Source organism: Manihot esculenta, chromosome 3 (genome assembly GCF_001659605.2).
Source record: "Manihot esculenta cultivar AM560-2 chromosome 3, M.esculenta_v8, whole genome shotgun sequence".
NCBI classification, from domain to species: domain Eukaryota; kingdom Viridiplantae; phylum Streptophyta; class Magnoliopsida; order Malpighiales; family Euphorbiaceae; genus Manihot; species Manihot esculenta.
This window is the reverse complement of record NC_035163.2, coordinates 2,425,436-2,446,158: the sequence shown is the minus strand read 5'-3', so window position 1 is coordinate 2,446,158 and position 20,723 is coordinate 2,425,436. Positions and strand designations below refer to the sequence as shown.

The following is a 20,723-nucleotide window of genomic DNA, read 5'->3' as shown; positions in this document are numbered from 1 at the left end:
AGCATGGACTCCCGTGTCTCCCAAGTGCATTCTTCCATATTGTGGTGGTTCCAAAGGACTTTCACCATCGGGATTTCCTTATTTCTCAGCTTCCTGATCTGGGTGTCTAGGATCCGTATTGGCTGCTCAACATAGGTGAGATCCTCTTGGATCTCCACATCAGGCTCACCAAGAACCTTGCCCGGATCTGACACGAACTTTCTCAACATGGAAACATGGAAAACCGGATGGATTCTTTCCATTGAAGCAGGTAAATCCAGCTTGTACGACACATTCCCAATCTTTTGCAAGACTTCAAAGGGTCCGATGTACCGTGGAGCCAGTTTACCTTTCCTTCCGAACCGAACCACTCCTTTCATTGGAGACACCTTGAGCAATACCAGATCCCCCTCCTGAAACTCTACCTGCCGTCTGCGGATGTCTGCATAACTCTTCTGTCTGCTTGCAGCAGTCTTGATTCTTTCTCTGATTATGGGTACCACCCTACTGGTAATCTCTACTAGCTCAGGCCCTGCCAAGGCCTTTTCTCCAACTTCTTCCCAGCAAACAGGTGACCTGCACTTCCTTCCATATAAAGCTTCATATGGAGCCATCCCGATGCTAGCATGATGGCTGTTATTGTAGGCAAACTCCACCAAAGGTAGATGCTGCCTCCAAGAACCGCCAAAGTCCAGCACACACATTCTGAGCATATCCTCGATAGTCTGGATGGTCCTTTCTGACTGTCCATCAGTCTGGGGGTGGAAGGCAGTACTGAAATCCAACCTAGTACCCATGGCATTCTGCAGACTCCGCCAAAACCTGGAGGTGAACTGGGGCCCTTTATCAGACACTATTGAAACAGGAACCCCATGCAGCCTGACGATCTCATCAACATACACCTGCGCCAACTTGTCCACAGAATAGCCACTCCTGACAGGGATGAAGTGAGCAGATTTGGTGAGTCTGTCCACAATCACCCATATGGAGTCCAATCTGTTGGACGTCGCCGGTAACCCCACTACGAAGTCCATAGCTATATTCTCCCATTTCCACTCTGGAATAGGTAGCGGGTTAAGCATTCCAGCCGGCTTCTGGTGTTCCAGCTTCACTCTCTGGCACACTTCGCAGGCTGACACAAACTGTGCCACTTCTTTCTTCATCGCTGGCCACCAATAAACTTTCTTCAAATCTTGATACATCTTGGTGGCTCCGGGGTAAACGCTGTATCTTGCATTATGAGCCTCCCTCATAATGTCTCCTTTTAGCCCTATGTCATCTGGTATACAAAGTCTACTCCCATAGATCTTGCATAAAACTTACTTTAAACATGAAATGAGCTTAAGATCGGCTCTTACCTCTTGAAGATCGAGAGAGAGACGTCCTAAACTCGGAGGTGGGAGATTTTTGAGTTCTTGAACCTCAAAGCTCCAAAACTTGCTTTAAACTCGAAAATCTTCAAAACAAAGCAAAAACTTGTGAAAATCTTGAAAGATTTGAAGGAAAAACTCAAGGATTGGTGAGGAACGGCGGAGAGCTCACCTTGGCCGACAAAGGGGAGAAAAACTCGCCCGTTTTCGGCTAAGGGACCCTTTTATAGTGGCTGGCCAGGCCACGTTCGGGGGCCGAACGTGCCTCCGCATGCATGCCATGTTCGGCGGCCGAACCTGGACTTTCCTCAACCTATGCCTTCGGGGGCCTAAGGCACACCCGAAATGCCTGCATGTTCGGCGGCCAAACTTGAGGTTCGGTGGCCGAACCTGGGTTTTCCTCCAAGGTTGTTTTCATTCAAAAACTCATTTCCTCTTTACTTAAAACCATGAAAAACATTAAAACATTTTATGAAAACATGTTTCTACCCTACTAGAGGCTTCCGACATCCGAGATTCCACCGGACGGTAGGAATTCCGATACCGGAGTCTAGCCGGGTATTACAGAGCTCATAACCAAGGAAACAGGAAACAATTATTTACCCCCTCAACACTCATGTAATGAAAGGTTGAGGGCAATTTGGGAAGAAAGGACCTCAGCTTCATTTCCTGGCAAGACAGAACTAAAAGCAAAAAGGCAGCCCTGCTAATCACCATTAGAAGGTATGTGATCTGACTTATAAGTTCAGACAGTTAGCTAAGAATCAGGCTCATGACTAAAGGCTAATCTAGTTCAGAAAAAACTTATGAATAAAAATATACAATGTAAGCATTACAGTTACGAGAAGGAGAGACAAATTATAAAGCGAAAAACAGCTCAAGTAAAAAGAAATTAAAATTTCATTAAGAATACAGGGCTGTTACAATCTACTTATCGGACGAGGTTGAAGGAAAGATAGTCCTTAAGGGACTTACATTTGTAAGAACATCCTCGCCTACATTATGTTTATTTACAACTGTATCTGGAGGAAACATCCTCGCCTACATTATGTTTATTTACAACTGTATCTGGAGGAAGCCCGGCATCCTTTGGGTCAGATGTCTTAGTATCAACAACAGGGGCAATCTCCAACCCTGGATTGAGGTCCTCCCCTCCAGATTCGGGGTCGCCTCCTTCAGACTCAAGGGCTCCCAGGTCCTCCCCATCCGACTCGGATTCTTCTTCAGAAGATACAGCCGACGGACCTCCAATACGACAGTCCCCTCTAGGCATAGGGAAATCATCTTCTCCATACAACACCGGCTCACTATCAGAGTCCACTTCAGCCATACGAAGCTTTGCCAGAGGAGTATCAGGAGCATGCCTAGCCTCTCTTATACCGCGATTGTAACCAGTTACATACATGCGGAAGGCTTTCTAAAGAACAGCAGCTTTCATGTCTGCAGAGGCTAGATATTCGTCAAGATGCGTTTCACAGGCCTCAGCTATAAATGCCTTCAACTCAGGAGAATCCTTGTAGTCCTGAAGGTGAGCTTCACAAGCCTGCTCAATCTTTCTTTTCAGCTCCTCCGACTCCTGATATTCTGCTAGACACCTCTCGCGTTCTAGTAGGACCTTGCCTTCAGCATGTTTCACCACCTCGAGCAGGGCTGAACATTTACGTTCCAAAGTCCTGACTTCATGGTTAAGCTGTTGATGGCGAAGTTGAGACTCCTCCGCCGATGAAGCCAGGACTCTGATACGTTCAGAGCTCGTGCTCAGCTCCTGCTCCAGGACTTCCACCCGAGCTAAGGCCCTCTCCTTCTGAGCATTCACCTCATTCAAGCGAACTTGAAGTCCTTCAGAATCAGCCTTTAAGGCTTCATATTGGCACTAGACTTCATCCCTCTGACTTACAGCCTCATCTCTTTCCTGAAGAGCCGCTGTCATAGAGGACAGCTGCTTTAAAACTTCTACACAACGAACTTCCACCTCAGCTGTTCTCTCATCAGACTCCTGGAGAACCCTGCGAGTACGAGACAACTCTGCTTCCAGGGATTTGGTGTGCTCTGCTGCCTCAGCCGCTTTGTCTTCAGCTCTTTTAAGGGCCTCCAACGCAGAGTGCAACTCAGCCTGGAGGGACTGGGAATGTTCCCGGGCAGCTGTAAGATTGCCTCTGGCGTCATTGGTGGCAGATATATTCTCCTCCAGGCGCGCCTCTTCAATCCGGCGATCCACGGACTCCCGGAGGGAGTGGTCGCGAGCGTCCACCTCCATAAAAAGACCCGTCACCTAGTAAGAGAGGACAACCATCAAAAGAAAGAAATAAAGAAGACCGAAAGAGAGAGAAAAATAATTTACCATCAAAAGCATCTCCCTGATTGTATTCCCGAGCTCTTCACGAGATCGGGATCGGAAGGACGCTTGCTCCTTGGTAGAACTGGCTAAAAAACCAGTAAGGGCAAGCAGGCGTGGATCCGAGGCCTCTGTAGCTCCGCCGAACATCCGTTCTCTAAGAAATTCGGCGACGGCATTGGCCGGAGATTGAGAAGTGATGTCCGCTACGTTCAGAGTGTCGTCAGTAGAAGACAATAGAGGTACAACAGGAACATTTTTTCCCTTCCCAATAGGAGGAAGGGCAGGAGAAGATCCTTTGGAAACCCTGGGCTTCTTCTGGGCAGGAGGAGGGGCAGGTGTTCCATGAGGCGCTGGACGCTTGTCCCCGGTTTTCCCTACGGAGTCTCCAGACTCAGACCTGACCCCCACAGGGGCAGGGGCATCTTTGGCAGGCGCCTTCAAAACGTCATCCTCCACAAGGACGATCTCTTTTCCCTTCCCAGGGGCCTCCTCATCCTCAGTAATGGGGGACTTAAATTTTCCCCATGACACCTCTTCAGAAGAACGAGCAAGACCCAACTGTGCCTGTTCAACGACCCCGGTCTGCTCCACAATGGCTAGAGAAACTTCCCTCACACCCTCTGAAGAACCTTGAGCAGACTTAGACTCTTCAATAGGCTTAATAGTCAAGGCCGACTTGCCACGACTAGAGGGCCGAGATGACTTAGAGCCTCGAGAGCTCAGCTTAGGATCTCGAGAGGAAGCCTTGGTAGGAGGTCGGCTAACTTTCTTGGAAGAAGCAACTTGAGCCACCTCTGCAGCGACCTCAGGCACAGAACGCCCAGCCCGAAGGGCATCAAAAATTGCATGCATATTATCCCGAGACAGGACTAAATTCTTCGGATGCCTGATCTCTTCCATTTCAACAACAGAAGCTGCAAAAACACGAAACTATAAAGGATTAGCGCATTTTATAATATCATTTACAACGAAGAAACAGAGTCATTGGACGAGGCACTATACCCGTGTCCCGGATATCCCTAAGATTAGACACGAACATACACTTCTCGACGTCATACTTCTTTTCAATAGAAGTCAGTCGAAGCAATCCCACCTGCTCAATAAGGCTCAACCAGGGCAGGTCATTGCAGCCCGGAGGAACATCCTCCCAACTTAGATCCACTTCCCATGATAAGGCGGATTCTAATTTCAGCTCCGCCACAAGGAAATTCTCAACCCATCCCTTTATGGAATCCTTGTAGCCCGTGAAAAGAGACAACCCACTACAGGGGGAAAAATAATAGAAATTCTGAACTGCCCTAACGAGACGGAAGAAAGTGACGAACAGACAGGCCGTGGGTGTGAAACCCCAACTTCGGCAGATGGATTCGAAACAACTCATGAACAGAATAGAATTTGGGGATAACATCCGGGGGGTTACTCCAAAGTATCGGAAAATCTCGACAAAAAAAGGAGTAAAAGGGAAAGGTAGACCGAAATCCCTCTGTTTGAGAAAAAAGACTATACAACGCCCCCTCTGGGGATCCATCAAACCAGGGGGGAGGGTTTGGAAGAACTATCCTTTCATTTTGGAAAGGAGCTCGAATAAGATAAAGCGGAGTATCTAGATACCTCTGAGAAATATGTTTATTTATGGTAGAAGAAGTGATATGCGACCTAAGATTAGCGACATCCGGGAGCTTTGGACCCTCCATGGAAGAGCAAAGAAGCGTACCTGAAAACACAATAGGATGGAAAAAACAGAAGAAGTTGCAGGAAAACAGAGAGCAGAAGAGAGCGAGTTTCTTCAGAAGACAGGGAGAATTCGAAGTGAAAGGCAATAATGAGATGAAACGTTGTTCTGAGCAGTTTTGTCTTGGAGCGGCGCGATCATTAATTGCTCTCGAAGTTTACCCTCTCAACGGTTAGATAATAACCGGCGAGAAGGTAAAGGGGCAAGGAGATGACCGCTGGGCTTCTCCACCCCTACAAAGGGCCAGGCCCACGACAATAGCCCATCAGCCGAAGGCCCACACGCTATTCGCATAAAACAAACTCAAGTTGTCAAAACCCTGAGACCGAGCTCCAATTGAATCTCTCACTCAGGATGACCTGACACGCAAAATGCACATCATCACCGCTCAGGCAGTAAAAACTAAGGAAGAAGAGTAAGTCGTAGAAGGACCCAAGGAGACAAACAGGGGGAAGCATGATAAAGGTCAGACCAGCCTATCACCTAAGAAGGATCATCATTAAGCAAAGGCCAAGAGCCCAGAACGAAGCGACGAAGACGCCTCGGAATCTTACAAAGTTATGGGTCAGAAACTCAACCCATTGATTAAAGACAGAGCTCACAGGTCGGTTAGTCCAGCTCGGAAAAAGTAAATTGAAAGCTAAGGGAACTTAGAGCTCGGCTCATTGAACGCAGACAGAGCTCACAGGTCGGTTAGTCCAGCTCGGAAAAAAGTAAATTGAAAGTTATGGGTCAGAAGCTCAACCCTTTGATTAAAAGCAGAGCTCGCAGGTCGGATTAGTCTCGCTTGGACAAAGTAAACCGAAAGCAAGCTCGCAGGTCGGTCGATACAGCTCGGAAAGAGTAAACTAAAAACTCAGACTGGCTAAATGGATTCCAGGTCGGATCAATTAAAAAGCAAGAAGGAAAAAACAATATCGTAGACTTCTCAAAGAAAACCACGAAGAAAACAGTCTCAACATCTCATGCATAATAAAGAACAGTTCGGATATGAACGAAAAAATGAAAGTTTCATTACAGCGCGTTACAAATACCCACATTACAGAACAAAAAGCTATCCTTAGAGGATTTACATGACCAGATACATCGTCTACGTTTACATCACTATCACCTATCACTATCCTAGTTTTCGATACAGAGGAACTCTTGAATACGGAAAACGAGCTCTATAGGTCGGCCGAACCCTGCTTCGTTATTATAGGAGAACTGAATAAGTTGATTCCCATAAGCATTTCTCACTGTTCCCCTATAGACAAACATTTGGTTGCCCAAGTGTGATTCACGGTACATTCGAACAAGCTCAGATATTATATGCTGTTCGTATGTCACGCATGAAAAACATAAGTCTTCGAGGTACGGCTTCAAGCAGATCACAGAGCATATATTCGAAGGCATCGACGGAAGCTTGACTGAGTGCAGCAGATCTCAGCCTCTCATAATACAGGTATTCCACACCAAAGGGGATAATAAATTGATCATTTTCGCCACCTCCATTTATATCAAAAGCAGACAACAGGGGCATCGGGAAAATTTCCTTCTCGAAGGAAGGTAAAGGCAAAGCAGACCTCTCAACGGCCCATAGCCTCTTTGGAGCTCGAACAGTAACCAGAGGAGGAGGCCAGCCAGACGATCTGGGTAAAACAATTTCAACGACCTGCCAAATGGCTCCTCCCATCAACCGCCCTACTAGGAGGACCTCGGAAGCAACCTTCAGACTCCCTCAAGGTAATATCAGATTTTCAAGAGGTTTGGACTGATTCATCTTTATCTCAGGTACTGCAAAAAGTTCCAAACAGAGACAAGTCAGGATAATCTTTTGTCAAGATAATGAAAGTAAGATTAAAGCAAACCCCTGGGGCAACAAAGCAATGAAGCCCCAGGCTCACCTCAATCCGTTTGAAGAAGGCGTCAAATAGATCCTTTGCAGAAAAAACAGGAGAATCCCGCTGGAAGGAAAGACTCCCTTTCTCCGACAAAGGGCCTAGAAGTGAAGAGGAGTCAACACTGATATATACTCAAAATCTGAAGTCTTAGCGCAAAGTAACTCTAGACTCTAAACCCACGATGTCAGGATCTTTAAAAGATATTCATGGAGAAGGAAAAAGAAGCATGTCCAGGCGATAATGACAAGGAAGTAAAGAAGAGCAGAGTATCTGAGAGGTAAGGAAAGGCCAGAAAGTGAAAGAGGCAGATAGGATTCAAGAAATGAGGAATGACAAAAAGATGAAAGGGAGTTATGAAGGCATCTGTACGAGAACAGACGCGGTCATAATGGTTCTTGATATTCACCCCCTCGGCAGTCAGAGCAATAACTGCCAAGAAGGTGAAGGGGCAATTGATGACCGCTGGATTTCCCTACCCCCAATCCTGGGCCTAGATTACGGCCACGGCCCATGAAAGGAAGGCCCGCGCGCCCTCTCAAAACAAGCCCAGATCATCAGACCCCTGAGGCTGGACTCCACCAGATTCTTCCCCATCGAGATCGGCCCAGCCCGTATAACCTCCCCACGGATTCCTTCTCCTCCTGGGTTCCGCGTCCAGCCCAGCTCTCGGCCCAGCCCAGGATCCAGAACGAGACTCGTCATACAGCCTGGCAGATCTGCTCGAGCGTACGCACGGGGGAGAATCAGAGGCCGTTACGCATGGAGCAGGCGCCTGATATCCTCGTACGCCCATATCTGTATGGCAGAAACGCGTGGCCCAATCATAGGAGAGTCGTTGTACGTCATCAGCAAGCAGACAGAAAGGATAAAAGGGATACCCCTCTTGAGAGATGGACCAAGCTTTATTCTTCAATACCAAAACCCTTGTAAAACCCTATTCTATTGGATCTCAGATCATCAAGTTATATTAGATAAATTAATAATAAATTTAAATTTATTTAATTTTCATCCTTCTTATTATTTTTAAATTAAAAATAAATTTTTATTCTTATAAATAACAATCGTTTTTATTAGAAAAATTATTATTAATATTTTTTATAATATTTAAATATAAATTTTACATATTTTTTATCATTAAAAATATAAATATTATTTTTTTAATTAATAAAATAATATAATAAATTTCTTACTATTAATTATAAAGGTTAAATAATACTAGTCAATATTAAATTAAAATAATTTTTTAAAGAATAATTATTAATTAAAAAAGAATAAATTTAAAATTAAAAAAATAAAGGATAAAAGAAAAAAGTTTTCAAGAGGTACTTAAGTAAATTTTTAAAATAAATAATTTCAATATAAAATTTTAATAATTTTGAAAATATTTATTTGTAATTCAAAATCAATTATCATAAAAATTTAAGAGAATTAAATTTTTATACTATTGATTTTGTTAAATATAAAAATCTAAAAAAAATTCAATTTTTAATTTTTTTTAAATTAAATATTTCAGGTTAAGAAATTTAATATTTAGTTTATATGATTTTTTTATAGATAATATTTTAAAATTTTTAATATATAATAATTAAAAATAATAAAGAATTATTAATAAATTTTTTAAATATATTTTTTAAAATTAAGAAATTAACATTTAGCCAAATTTGAGATTATCATTTAGCCATTTATCTTTGTATTTATTAAATATATTAGTTTATTTATTTTAATTCTTTTAATCCAAATTGATATAAAAATTTTAATTTAAACTCAATTCAACACAAATATTAAAAAATTTTGAGCTATTTTTAATTTAATATAAAAATTTAAAAGTTTAATTTTTTAAAATTTTCAGATTAGTATTGCTGATTGAATTTAATTAAAATTTATACATTAATTCAATTGAAAAATGAAAATAGAATAATGGACATTTTTAATAAATATAAGAGTGAAGTTGAATGTTTAATTATTTTTACAATTATTAAGTTGTTTTTTTTCAAAGAAAAAAAAGAGTTGTCTTAATTTAAATCGTACTAAAATAACTATTATTAACTTCTGCAAAACGAGATCGGAACCATTAAAATAAAAACTGTGGGCAACTAATCAAAATAAAATCAGAATCCGACCGAAATTGGACCCTGGCCGGCCCTAAATTAGCGAGTACCCCAATAAAACCCAAGAAAGCTAAAGCCACTGGTTCCGGTAAGTCCATTTCTCTCTCTCTCTCTCATAGTCTCGCAGGCTCGTACTCCACAGTCAAGGCAAACGGCAAGGGAAGCAAACACTGAGCCGTTCCGTCTCTTTGCCGCCTTCAACGACGCTTTCGCAGTTTGTCTCCTTAGGTAAAACCTTTTTTTATTCACTTTCTCAGCTTTGATTCTGAGATTACTGGGTATCGGCCCCCTTTTTTCCCATCAGATCTTGTTTGGTTGCTCTGTTCACTTGTTTCTTTTGTTTTAGATGCTTATAAGCATAGTCCTGTATATTGCAGCTAGGGTTTTGATCTTTTGGTGTTTGTGCTTTTTTCCCGTGCTTGTTGCTTACCCTTGGTAATGATGGCAATCAAGGTTTTGGTTTTTATTTGGAGCACCTTCGGGTGCAAAGAGTTTGCGAAATTATATGGATGCGTCATTTTGTTGTGGTTAATTAAATGGTTGTGCTTAATTTGTTGTTTTCTGATGGAAAGATCCTCGTTGCATGCCTGTGTTGCATTATCATGTACTTAGTTGAATTTTCTAGATTTCCTATTTTCGGGTTTCATAGGGTTTTTGTTATGAGGAATTTTATCTGAGTGTATGATTGCTGAATTGGTATTTTGTTTTGTACGGTTTTAGGCTTAGTTTGTGGAATTGATGGCATCCAAGTTGCAGCAGTTGCAGTCCAAGGCATGTCAAGCATCAAAGTTTGTGTGCAAGCATGGAACTGCCTACTACAAGCAGTTGCTGGAGCAGAATAAGCAATATATTCAGGAACCGCCCACTGTTGAGAAGTGCACCTTGTTATCAAAGCAGTTGTTCTACACTCGACTTGCTAGGTTTTTACTTCTTGTAACCTGTTATTGTGGAACTGATGTTGCTGATGAATGTGCTTTTTTTCTTCCTCTTTAAGGTTTATGGATTTATGATTTTACCCACCTTAAAGTTAAGATTTGCATTATCATTGACTGGATGTGCTAGCCAAGTTTCACAATCCTAGCCAAAGAATAATGTATTATTTATGTGTTAGGTCATTATATGCAACTCTTGGTATGTAAATTATGTAATTTTCCTTCTCTAGCCAGAAGCTCATTTATAAACAAAGAACTAAGATAGGGTTTGTGATTTAAGCTGTTTAGTGAAAATCGGAATTCTAAGAATATGGAATTCTTTCTGGTTATGGGATTTTATGGGTGGGTATGCTCAGATTTCATTGGCCATTCTTAGCTTTTTGAGTCGTAGAAAACTAGTTATTGAGATGCTTGGTTGAAAAGTTAGTTAAATTAAATGATATATTAAGTTAAAGAGTACTTCTAATTTTCATTATTGCATTTTATTGTTAGTGAGATTAACACATACTTTTTAATGAATTTTCAAATTATTCAACTTTTATTCATCTATTTCAAAAATAAAATAAATTATATGGTTTATCTATTTTAAGGATAAAATAAATTGTATAAGATATACTTTTACTATTTCATATGAACTACAACAATTAGATGTAGTTTTACCAAATAGCAAACACTTGACATAATCGGCTATAAACTATCAGTAGCTATCGGCTATCAGCTAATAGTAAGACAGTTGTCAACCATCAGTTGTATCCAATAATTAAACTAAACAGGCCTTTAGAAGTCCTAGTTTAATTTTGCAGAGCAATCATATTTGTGATTGATGATTTGGTCATTCTTTATCATCACTACTAAATTAAGTTTTTCTTGGATTGCATTTTTCATAATTCTTGAAGTTCAGTGATATAAATGTCCCTCAGCGTGTAGTAGCCTCAGGTTAGCATCTCATGATTTAAGTGGCTTCTGATCTGGTGGAGTTCCATTTTACTGTTGTTCAGAAAAGGAGAAAGAAGTTTGATTTTGACGGCATTGCATATTTTGCTTTTAAACCTTATTGTCACAGTTATTCATTTTGGATGATGCTGATGTCAAGTTTTAATTTACAGGGGAAAAGAAAAATAGTGAATAGAGTCAAACTTTGTTGCTTGGTAATCAACTTTTTAAAATTTGTGTTTAGGATCAAATCGCAAGATTGTTTCTTGCATTTCATGAGAATTATCCCGGGATCAATGTGATTTTTTTTAAACCTTGGAGCATTTCTCTTGATATTGATGTGTTTTTACCTACTGAACCCTTTACAAGTTGCTTTTTCTATTGCTAATTGAGTTTAATTTTCACATTGTATGAAGACTATCAGTTACTTTTCGTTGAAATTAATTGGTGCATATATTTATTTGCCAAGGAGCTAGTGGAAAGTAGCAAAGTGACTAAGACTTGAAATTTTTATATTAATTTGTTTTATGACATTTCTTTTGTTTCTCTTTTGCACAGCATTCCCAATCGATATGAAGCATTCTGGAAGGAACTTGATTATGTGAAGAATTTATGGAAGAATAGACAGGAGCTGAAAGTTGAAGATGCTGGCATTGCTGCTTTGTTTGGGCTGGAATGCTTTGCTTGGTATTGTGCCGGTGAGATTGTGGGAAGGGGATTTACTTTCACTGGTTACTATCCTTGAGAAGAAGCGCTTCGCATAATGTTTCAGGGGATTGAAATTGAATATGTAAGCTTCTGTTGTCATTTGTGCGATTGAATCGCAAGCACTTGCAAATTTTTTTTTTTTCTGCAAAAATTTTTGAAGCTGAGAAATCAGTTGGTTACTGTGATTGGCTCAATAATTTTACATTTTAAGCGGCTTAGGTTGTGACTATCATTCCATTAACTGTGTTACAAGTCATCATTACTCATGAATGATGATAATGTTAAGAGTTCTTCACTGGTTATGCATCTACTTGATCAATCTCTATGTTTAAATATTACATTTCCACTGATGGTCCTGCCAAGAAAAGCAGTCAACCTCTCTTTTGGTCACGAGCATTTCATGGTCATGCCGAAATGAAATTGTTGAGGTGCTAACATTTGCTTAAATGATGTTGCATTTTTTCACTAGTCATGCTTGTGCCTTTGCCAAATATAGCTTCCATTCAATTAAGGAAATGGCTTCAATGCGTTATTTCCTTTGCTGTCAATCGTGGCGAGGAATTATCATACTGGGTGAGATGAATTATCTATTAATGACTAGTCTTTTTATCGGCTTTGTTACTGGTACTAAAAGATCCATAGAAGTAAATGCAGTTTTGGCCCTTTACCTGCATGATTTAGCTTGATGTATTTGTCCGGATTGCAACTTGATAAGAATTTTGCTTTGCTGAAACGATTGGTGGATGCTCTAATCTTATTTGGTGCTAGAACAGACTTGGTACCCTCTCTGAAAAAAGTGGTTGTGCTGAGATTGTATTCTCATGGCATGATAATTAGCCGTGAGGCTGAAAATTAGAGCGAATTTAACAAAACGCAGGTGTTGTACTCATGATAACCATGGATCAGGGAAGTAGGCTAAAGTTTCCCTACATTGTAGATGCCCATTTTGGGTTTTGAGATTCAATTGGCATAAATCGATTAATTCTACTGCGTTGCGTTTTTCCGCGCGTGGAAGGTAGCCTATTGCCTATGCATGTCTTCCATCTAAGATGCTATGGAAATAGTCATTCCAGTGATTTACTCTTGGATGAAGCTTGCCTTGACTTGATTGAGAATGGCCCTACTACGTACCACGGCACCTGTAAATTTCAATATCATGCTCAAATTAAGATTTAACTTTATTTAATGTGGTATATTAATAAGGTTAGATTTTTTTTTTTTTGAACTGGGAATAAGGTTAGATTAATGTTTATCATTATTAATAGTGTAACTTTATCTTATGGACTAAATAATATTGTTGGCATTTTTCGTTATCAAATTTAGATATCTAAATTTATAAAAATATAACTTATTAGTTCATATAGGTAAATGTTCATTATATATTTTTAAAATTTTTAGAATTAAATAGTTTCACTTTAAAATAATAATAAAATATCAATGTCAATTAAATTTTTAAGCAAATATTAGAGTGCCAATTAAAGTATTTTACTTATTTTATGTCAGACTTTATATGGATTATTAGACTAATAAAATCGCTATAGCATTATTAAGGTGGATGTCCTATGTCTGATTTACCAGCCTATTAGTATTGAACCTGGCTTCCCTACCTGCTTTGATTAGGAAAAGTAATAATAAATAATAATATTATATAAAAAATTTATTTACATTCGGTTTACCATCAATTCAAAATAAAAATATGTGTATTTTATATAATTTATATATATATATATATATAAATGAATCTACAAGTTCGCGCATTGAATTATGGTGGATTGGGCAGTAAGAATTGCCCTAATATTATATATATATAAAGAAAGAGCCCTGTCCCTGTGGTCGAATGATTTTGGGCTCTTTCCTTAAATATATCTGGGTCCAGGCCTCCAGGGAGATTTGGCATTGGCTGCAGTTAACACCGTAGTTGCTGACAAGGCAGTTCCTGATTCGACGAAACCACGTCACCCAATTGCCTCATAACGAATTCCGAGTAAGAAACCAACAAGCAGACTCGCAGAAGCTACTTTGAGGGTGTTTGGCGTAGCTTGATTCAGGAGCCAAAATCGATACAGCAGAGGAAGGAAAATGACGCTGCTCGGTTCGGTTTTCCCTGTTAGAATTCGCGCCGCTGCAGTCGCAGTTTTCGCCTTCGTTTTTATCTTCCTCTCCGTCTTCGTCTCCTCCGCTAACAACGGTTCTCAGGTCATTTCTCGTTCCTAGCTTCCTGTCCTATATATCGTTTGTTGCTTGGATCTCAGAATTTTCTATCAATTACAGGCGAAATGCAGCAGAAAGTGCGTTGCAGAGAACTGTAACTGTAAGCCCTGGGCATTATAATCTCAATTTCAATGTTAAACTTTTGTATTTCTATGTACTTATTCGTTCAATTGTATTTTTCTTTCTTTCTGTTTTCTGGCCAATGCTGGGAATTTAGCGGTTGGGATTAGATACGGAAAGTACTGCGGAGTAGGGTGGACTGGCTGTCCTGGGGAGAAACCATGTGATGATCTGGACGCCTGTTGCAAGATTCACGACGAGTGCGTTGAAAAGAAAGGTATGAAATATCCTGCAAGTTACATACTTAGTTTGAGGACATTGCTCATGAATGAATTCTATAAAATTTGATTGAAATGAATCTCTTGTTGGTTGTTTTCGGATGAATTTCATATAATTTTATAGAATTTAGTTGAATTTCATATTTTGGAAGTTTAGTTTGAAAAGTAAAAAAAGGATTTCATCAGCATATCTAGAACTAAATTTATCAAAACTTGTGGAATATCCAATGAATGTTGTAAGATTTAAGACAATCACATCATATCATGCATTCTCATATACTTTTTCTCTCTCACATACACATAATATTTAAAAATAAATAATTTGAAATAAAATATAACTTGTGCATAATTGGTATTAACTTATTCCCATAGATGCATGTCTGGATGGGGTACTTAAATGAAGACAAACTTAATTTAAAATCACATACTCCTCCTGTCTCCCAACGATAGGTTTACTTCCATTTGTTGTTTATGCCACAGTGGAAGCCACTTTCTTTTTTGAGATAATAGTTATTGGGTAGGTTAATATTTTTTTAACTCGATTAAAATATTTTTATATTTTATAAAATTAAACTCTTTAATCCTTATTAAGAAAATATTTTTTATATTTTATAAAATCAAACTCTTTAATCCTTTATCCATATAATTTTAACAATACATATTATTTAGTATATTCAAATTTTACTTATTCATACTATTTAATCCTTTTATTAATTTTAAAATTTACTAATTTGTTTTCTTTGCCATAAATTTAAAGAAAATGTAAAATGAATTTAATTTTATAAAATATAAATATTTTAATTGAGTGTTTAAAAAATAGAAACTAATTAGTTAACTCAATATAACCCAGGAATTTGATAGTAATTTTTCCTAGTTTATTTATTAGCTTACTAATGTACCCACATTTAATATATACTAAAAAAATGAAATTCATTATTTCTAGAAATAGTTTAGGAACATCAGTTACTTAATTCTTAAGAAAGCAATATAAGTGGAGAACATACTAGGAAAAGGCTAAACAAAATTTATTGTTTTAACTATGTTAGCTATATTTGCTTAAACTTGTGCAAATATAAGTAAACTTATGTTTGTGGGATGGAGTAATAAGGATAAACATTAGGGATTAGGATCTTTTTTTTTTTAATATTTTTAAGTTGCTGAAGTGTTTTTAGCACATGAACGTAAATGAGGTTCAACTATAAATTATACTCAATTGAATTCCACTCTTTATGTCATGCTAAACACAAGGATTCACTAGAAGTGAATTCCAAATTATTAGTTCATTTAAACCAAACTGGCTGCTGTCTATCTTTCATTTGCTATTGTCAATTTTTCGTTAGGGTCTATTTTCATAAGTGTGCATTTGAAATTGGTAGAGAAAGGAACTAAATAACAGGAAATGGAAGAAAACAGGGCTGTAACTCTATAGTACTTGAATAAGAGGCAATAAAAGAGTTCAGACTTTCACTGAACAAACTGTCAAACTAAGAACCCACAAACTAAAAAACAAACCCAAAAACTGATTGTAACAGCCCTCAGACAGTATCCTGATGCAGAATGCTCTGCCCCCAAATAGAGAATACACTTTTGATGCCCTCATCAGCTATTGCTAATTATTATACATTACTGGTGGTTACAGTTCTAACTAATCCCTTCATATTGTATTCCTTTTCCACCATCACATGCAAATGCGTCTGGCTCCCTATAGTGGCTTGATTCTCCTTTGCTGCAGTTTTCGCTCTTCTCAAATATAGTAGGAATAGTCTTGGGCCTGCTCCTATATTCTTTTAACTTTTCCAAAATGATCAACATTGTTTGCTTCTGATTTGATTTAAGGAATAAGAAAAATGAATTCTAGCTCCTTATGATTATGCTATACTATCCTTCTGTTTGGTACAATTTATTTTATAAGAAAATAATTTAAATAAATTCTTAAAAAATAAAGTATGATTTTAATTTTTTTTTAAATGAAAATTTTTTAGATTAAAAAGAATTGAATTTTTCATTCCAAATAAGAGAATTATTATAGGGAAAAGTATAAAAAAGTACCTTATAGTTTTATCGATTTTTCACTTTTAGGTTTGTGATTTACATCAATATATATGGTTCAATTTTGTATCAAAGTAGGTACTTATGATGTCATGTCATTTACAAATAACGGCTATTTCTAAACTCCAAGTTAATATAGAACTCATATCATAAGATATTGCTGTGATACAAAATTGAATTACAAACCTTGAAGTAAACCACATGTGATATAAATTTGGTAGTACAAGAAGAGAAGTAGAAATGTAAATAATATGTGTTTGTTATGTAATATCGTTTGTCAAAACACAAAGCAACCGTTACTTTGCCTGTTATTTTATTATGTTCCGTTGTTAAGGTTGCTATATTTGACATGTTACTGGGAATGTTTACAAATTTTTAGTTTCTTCTCTTACTATTTTAAAGAGTCGCAATCCTGTTTTCCCAGGTTTAATGAGTGTCAAGTGCCATGAAAAGTTCAAGAGCTGCATAAAAAAAGTGAAGAAATCTGGAAAAGTTGGTTTTTCTCGGGATTGCCCTTATGAGACAGCTGTACCTACTATGGTACAGGGCATGGATATGGCAATTATGTTGAGCCAGCTAGGGAGCCCAAAGGTTGAACTCTGATTTCTGTGTGAAGTGCATTACCTGTGCTATCTACTCATGTTTTAACTCAACAAAATGCATTCTTTGAGAAATTACGGACAATGGTTTTTTGTTAGTATACATTAGTTTTGAATATTGAAAATATACCTTAATTTTTTTCAATGGATTCCCATTTCTAAAATCACAAATTTAAAGTTTTCTTGCCTGATTCTATTATCTAGATCATGTTTGACCCTGTCACTTCTCATCTTTGAAAATTTTTACAACTTCAATATTAATTTTCCATCTTCTGGTTTTGGAATCACCAACTAGCCAATTGGGTTCATCACAAAGGGTTAGCCATCAATGGCTGAAGGATAGAAGTAGTGTTCTTAGGACAATGAGCAATGATATTAACTAGGCAATCCTATTTCTACTTAAGCTTTAATGCGTTATGTGATTCTTGAAAATAATACTTGAAAACAATCTGTTTGCTAGTTGGAGCCTTTTCCTGGGATGTTGAACTTGAATGAAAAATAGTTTATAAAATACCAATCCAATTTCTCGCAGGCTCAGAAAATACCAATCAAAATCCAACTATAATGACAATGCAAGAACTTCAAGGTTTTCATCAGTCAAGGATGATTTCCTAAGTTACCCATAGGCATCCTCCATACCAAAAGAATCCATCAGATTGGTTCTTTAGTATCCAAACAAGCAGAGGAGATGATGCTGCTAAGTTTGAGCAGTCCACTTCTTCCCTCAAGCTTCCCTCAATGAAAAGGAAGCTTAGGAATCTGAGTTCCATATTCTGATGCTAGTTATGTTGAGTCAGATGACGAACTCCCATAGCGAATTCAAGAGCCATACATTCAAAAGCCAGCATCGAAAGTGAATAAAAACTCAGGCTTAAGGAGCTACTTTGACTTGGGCAATGGTGATTCTGAGGAGGATCTTCCCAAACAGAATGTGATCAGCAAAACTCATTCAGGTCCTGGATTTTGTAGATGAACAAACAGAATGTTAGCAGCTTTCAAATTCTAAGAGATATTCTTATTTGAAGTCCAGGGGATCTTCTGATTCCTCAACCACTCCATCTTATACAGTGGAGTCCACTTCTCAGGAAAAGAGCTCTGGTTATTGGGGAAGTTCTAAGCAGGGTAAATTAACAGAGTAATCTTGTGGGAGCATTCAATTTGTTATTGAATAAATCTTGATGCCAGCACTTGTATGCAAATAGTTCCACAAAAAAATTACTTAAATTATTTGCATAATTTCTTCTGGCGAATTATATGTGTCTTTTAACTGCCAGAATAAGTCTAGTTAAACAAAGTATGAAATTAAATCCATTGACTATTGATTTTGTTTTTTTTATAATATTGTTAAGTAATCAACCTATTTTTCCTAAAAAATAATGCAATGACACCCAGTTGGGTACTGGTGATAAAATTATGTTTCTGGTATTTTTGAGAATATGAAATTAATTATCAAATACAATCAATAATAAGTCAAACGGCACTTACCATGCCACTGAAGCATCAGGGAAGTCATCAAGTTTCATGCACTTCCTAGATTGACTTGGCAGGATCCTTGCCCTTTAACATATTTTAACTATTTTTAGTATCTTTTAATTTTTAACTATTTCTGAAGGATGATTTAATTAAGGAGAAAAATAGAAGGACAGAAAATATAAATTTCTTTTTGTATATATTGTGAATATATATATACAAAATAATTAATTATATCCTAATTAAAAATTAACGTCTCTCTGTGGATTACTGTATATATATCATTTGGGTGCAAGTGCAGGTCATAGCTATATAGAGTTTTTGCAGTATCATCTCAGCTGTTGCAATATTTCAGAGATTTCCAAGGTTTCCTCCATCTTCCTTAGTTCATCAATCTTAGTTAGTCTTTATAGAAGAACAGAGATTCATATATGATTAATCTTGTGTATTATTTGGTGACAGCAGCAATGGGAAGCACAAACGAAGAAATAATCAAGCCTCATGCAGTGTTGTTGCAGAGCAAGGAGTTATACAAGGTAACATAATTCATTTAATCTCGCTTTGTTATTTACTCTGAAACCAAGAGGATCAATTTGATAAGTTTGATTTCGACGTGCATGGCAGTACATCTTGCAGACGAGCGTGTACCCACGAGAAGCCGCTCCCCTCAAGGAACTCAGGGAAGCTACTGCAACTCACCACATGTAATTTTTTCACCTTCTCGTAACCCTCATAGTCGTTGTCGCCGTTGTCGTCGTTGTTATATTAATTGTAAGGTGTAAAACATCTGATAATTGTGCAGGTCATTTTATGCGACAGCACCAGATGCTGGTCAGTTAGTGGCTTTGCTTTTAAAGATGGTGAATGCAAAACAGACAATTGAAATTGGAGTCTACACTGGATACTCTCTCCTCCTTGCAGCTCTCACAATTCCTGACGATGGCAAGGTGTTGTTCTTTCTTTTATATACTTGTATATACAATAGAGTTAGCTTAATCCACCACAACAAATTGAGTTTTTTGTGATGAAATCTTAATGGAGAAAAATCGCCGCTAAAAGTATACTACAATTTATAGAGAAAATTTCACTAAACATTAAAAATCGCCACTAAAATACACTAAAATTTATAGAAAAAGGGTAAAATTCGCAACTAGAACATTTAGCATCAAAGTTTTTGTAGCAGTCTACATTTAGAGGCCAATTTTATGCATTTAGTGGCAATTTCATCTCCACAAAAGGTTTAATTTCTTGTAGTGATCATTGTGAATCATATGCATGTATGATGTATCCATGGCAGATTACAGCCATAGATATCAACCGGACAACGTACGAGATGGGTTTGCCAATCATGAAGAAAGCTGGCGTTGAACACAAAATCAACTTCATTGAGTCTCCAGCTCTACCAGTTCTTGATAAGCTGTTAGAAGACGTAAGAAAAGTATCAAATATTGTAGATTTTCTGTAGTTTAATTGCATTGAGTGTTTGTAATAATGGGTTCTAATAATCACAGAAAGAAAAGGAAGGGAGCATTGACTTTGCATTTGTGGATGCTGATAAGGGAAATTACAAGAATTACCATGAAAGGCTAATGAAGCTGATAAAAATTGGTGGGATTGTCGTTTACGACAACACACTTTGGGGTGGAACTGTCGTTTTGCCTGAAGATGATGTTCCAGAGTTTGAAAGAGAAGGAAGAAAATCTGCTTTGGAGTTCAATCAGAAGATTTCAGCTGATCCTCGCGTTGAAATCTGCCTTGCTCCACTCGGCGATGGAATCACCATCTGCAGGCGCATTTCCTGATTATATAATATGATGATTCTCAGAAGTATCACCAGTTTTCCCATTGCTTCATATTTTCTGGGAAAGTGGGATTAAGGAAAATGAATAATGGTGGGACTTGTGTGTGTGCTTTTTCTTTGTTTTGCTGTACTTTTGTTTCTGTTTGGAGTGAATTTTACATAATAAATGGATTCTAAAGCATCATTACAAGATGATGATGATTTGATGAACATTATCTTCTTACTTGCTCATTAATTCTGAATAGGGTTGTTATTGTTGATGTTGCTTTGAA

At 37.9% G+C, this 20,723-nt stretch overlaps 3 protein-coding genes across 6 annotated transcripts; all 3 read left to right on the top strand.

Moving 5' to 3' along the window:
* Positions 1-9,477: 9,477 nt before the first annotated feature.
* On the top strand, positions 9,478-12,293 carry LOC110611985. Its single transcript, XM_021752581.2, has 3 exons — positions 9,478-9,638; positions 10,131-10,330; positions 11,834-12,293. The coding sequence occupies exons 2-3, from the start codon at positions 10,149-10,151 to the stop codon at positions 12,018-12,020; spliced, it is 369 nt and encodes a 122-aa protein (XP_021608273.1). The 5' UTR covers positions 9,478-9,638; positions 10,131-10,148; the 3' UTR covers positions 12,021-12,293.
* Positions 12,294-13,778: 1,485 nt separating this feature from the next.
* Positions 13,779-17,850, top strand: LOC110611984 (probable phospholipase A2 homolog 1). 2 transcript variants are annotated; one of them, XM_021752579.2, is made up of 5 exons: positions 13,779-14,179; positions 14,255-14,294; positions 14,412-14,531; positions 17,006-17,172; positions 17,713-17,850. In XM_021752579.2, exons 1-5 carry the CDS (start codon positions 14,063-14,065, stop codon positions 17,743-17,745), a joined length of 477 nt encoding a protein of 158 aa, XP_021608271.1. In that variant the 5' UTR covers positions 13,779-14,062; the 3' UTR covers positions 17,746-17,850. The 2 variants fall into 2 exon arrangements, with proteins under 2 accessions (XP_021608271.1, XP_021608272.1); XM_021752580.2 differs by lacking the exon at positions 17,713-17,850 and having other exon boundaries at positions 13,781-14,179; positions 17,006-17,325.
* On the top strand, positions 17,109-20,661 carry LOC110611983 (probable caffeoyl-CoA O-methyltransferase At4g26220). 3 transcript variants are annotated; one of them, XM_043955323.1, is made up of 7 exons: positions 17,109-17,172; positions 18,952-19,016; positions 19,116-19,186; positions 19,275-19,354; positions 19,453-19,597; positions 19,948-20,079; positions 20,162-20,661. In XM_043955323.1, exons 3-7 carry the CDS (start codon positions 19,118-19,120, stop codon positions 20,450-20,452), a joined length of 717 nt encoding a protein of 238 aa, XP_043811258.1. In that variant the 5' UTR covers positions 17,109-17,172; positions 18,952-19,016; positions 19,116-19,117; the 3' UTR covers positions 20,453-20,661. The 3 variants fall into 3 exon arrangements, with proteins under 3 accessions (XP_043811258.1, XP_021608269.1, XP_021608270.1); XM_021752577.2 differs by lacking the exon at positions 17,109-17,172 and adding an exon at positions 18,167-18,302; XM_021752578.2 differs by lacking the exon at positions 17,109-17,172 and adding an exon at positions 18,167-18,302 and having other exon boundaries at positions 19,113-19,186.
* Positions 20,662-20,723: the final 62 nt, after the last annotated feature.

What these genes read in the sequence shown, in the direction of transcription:
- LOC110611984 (XM_021752579.2), top strand. Translation starts at nt 14,063, where the DNA reads ATGACGCTGCTCGGTTCGGTTTTCCCTGTTAGAATTCGCGCCGCTGCA. An exon ending in CCGCTAACAACGGTTCTCAG is followed by an intron (nt 14,180 to 14,254) that starts GTCATTTCTCGT and finishes TATCAATTACAG; the next exon opens with GCGAAATGCAGCAGAAAGTG. An exon ending in GCCAGCTAGGGAGCCCAAAG is followed by an intron (nt 17,173 to 17,712) that starts GTTGAACTCTGA and finishes AATTTCTCGCAG; the next exon opens with GCTCAGAAAATACCAATCAA.
- LOC110611985 (XM_021752581.2), top strand. Translation starts at nt 10,149, where the DNA reads ATGGCATCCAAGTTGCAGCAGTTGCAGTCCAAGGCATGTCAAGCATCA. An exon ending in TTCTACACTCGACTTGCTAG is followed by an intron (nt 10,331 to 11,833) that starts GTTTTTACTTCT and finishes TCTTTTGCACAG; the next exon opens with CATTCCCAATCGATATGAAG.
- LOC110611983 (XM_043955323.1), top strand. Translation starts at nt 19,118, where the DNA reads ATGGGAAGCACAAACGAAGAAATAATCAAGCCTCATGCAGTGTTGTTG. An exon ending in GCTACTGCAACTCACCACAT is followed by an intron (nt 19,355 to 19,452) that starts GTAATTTTTTCA and finishes ATAATTGTGCAG; the next exon opens with GTCATTTTATGCGACAGCAC. An exon ending in CAATTCCTGACGATGGCAAG is followed by an intron (nt 19,598 to 19,947) that starts GTGTTGTTCTTT and finishes TATCCATGGCAG; the next exon opens with ATTACAGCCATAGATATCAA.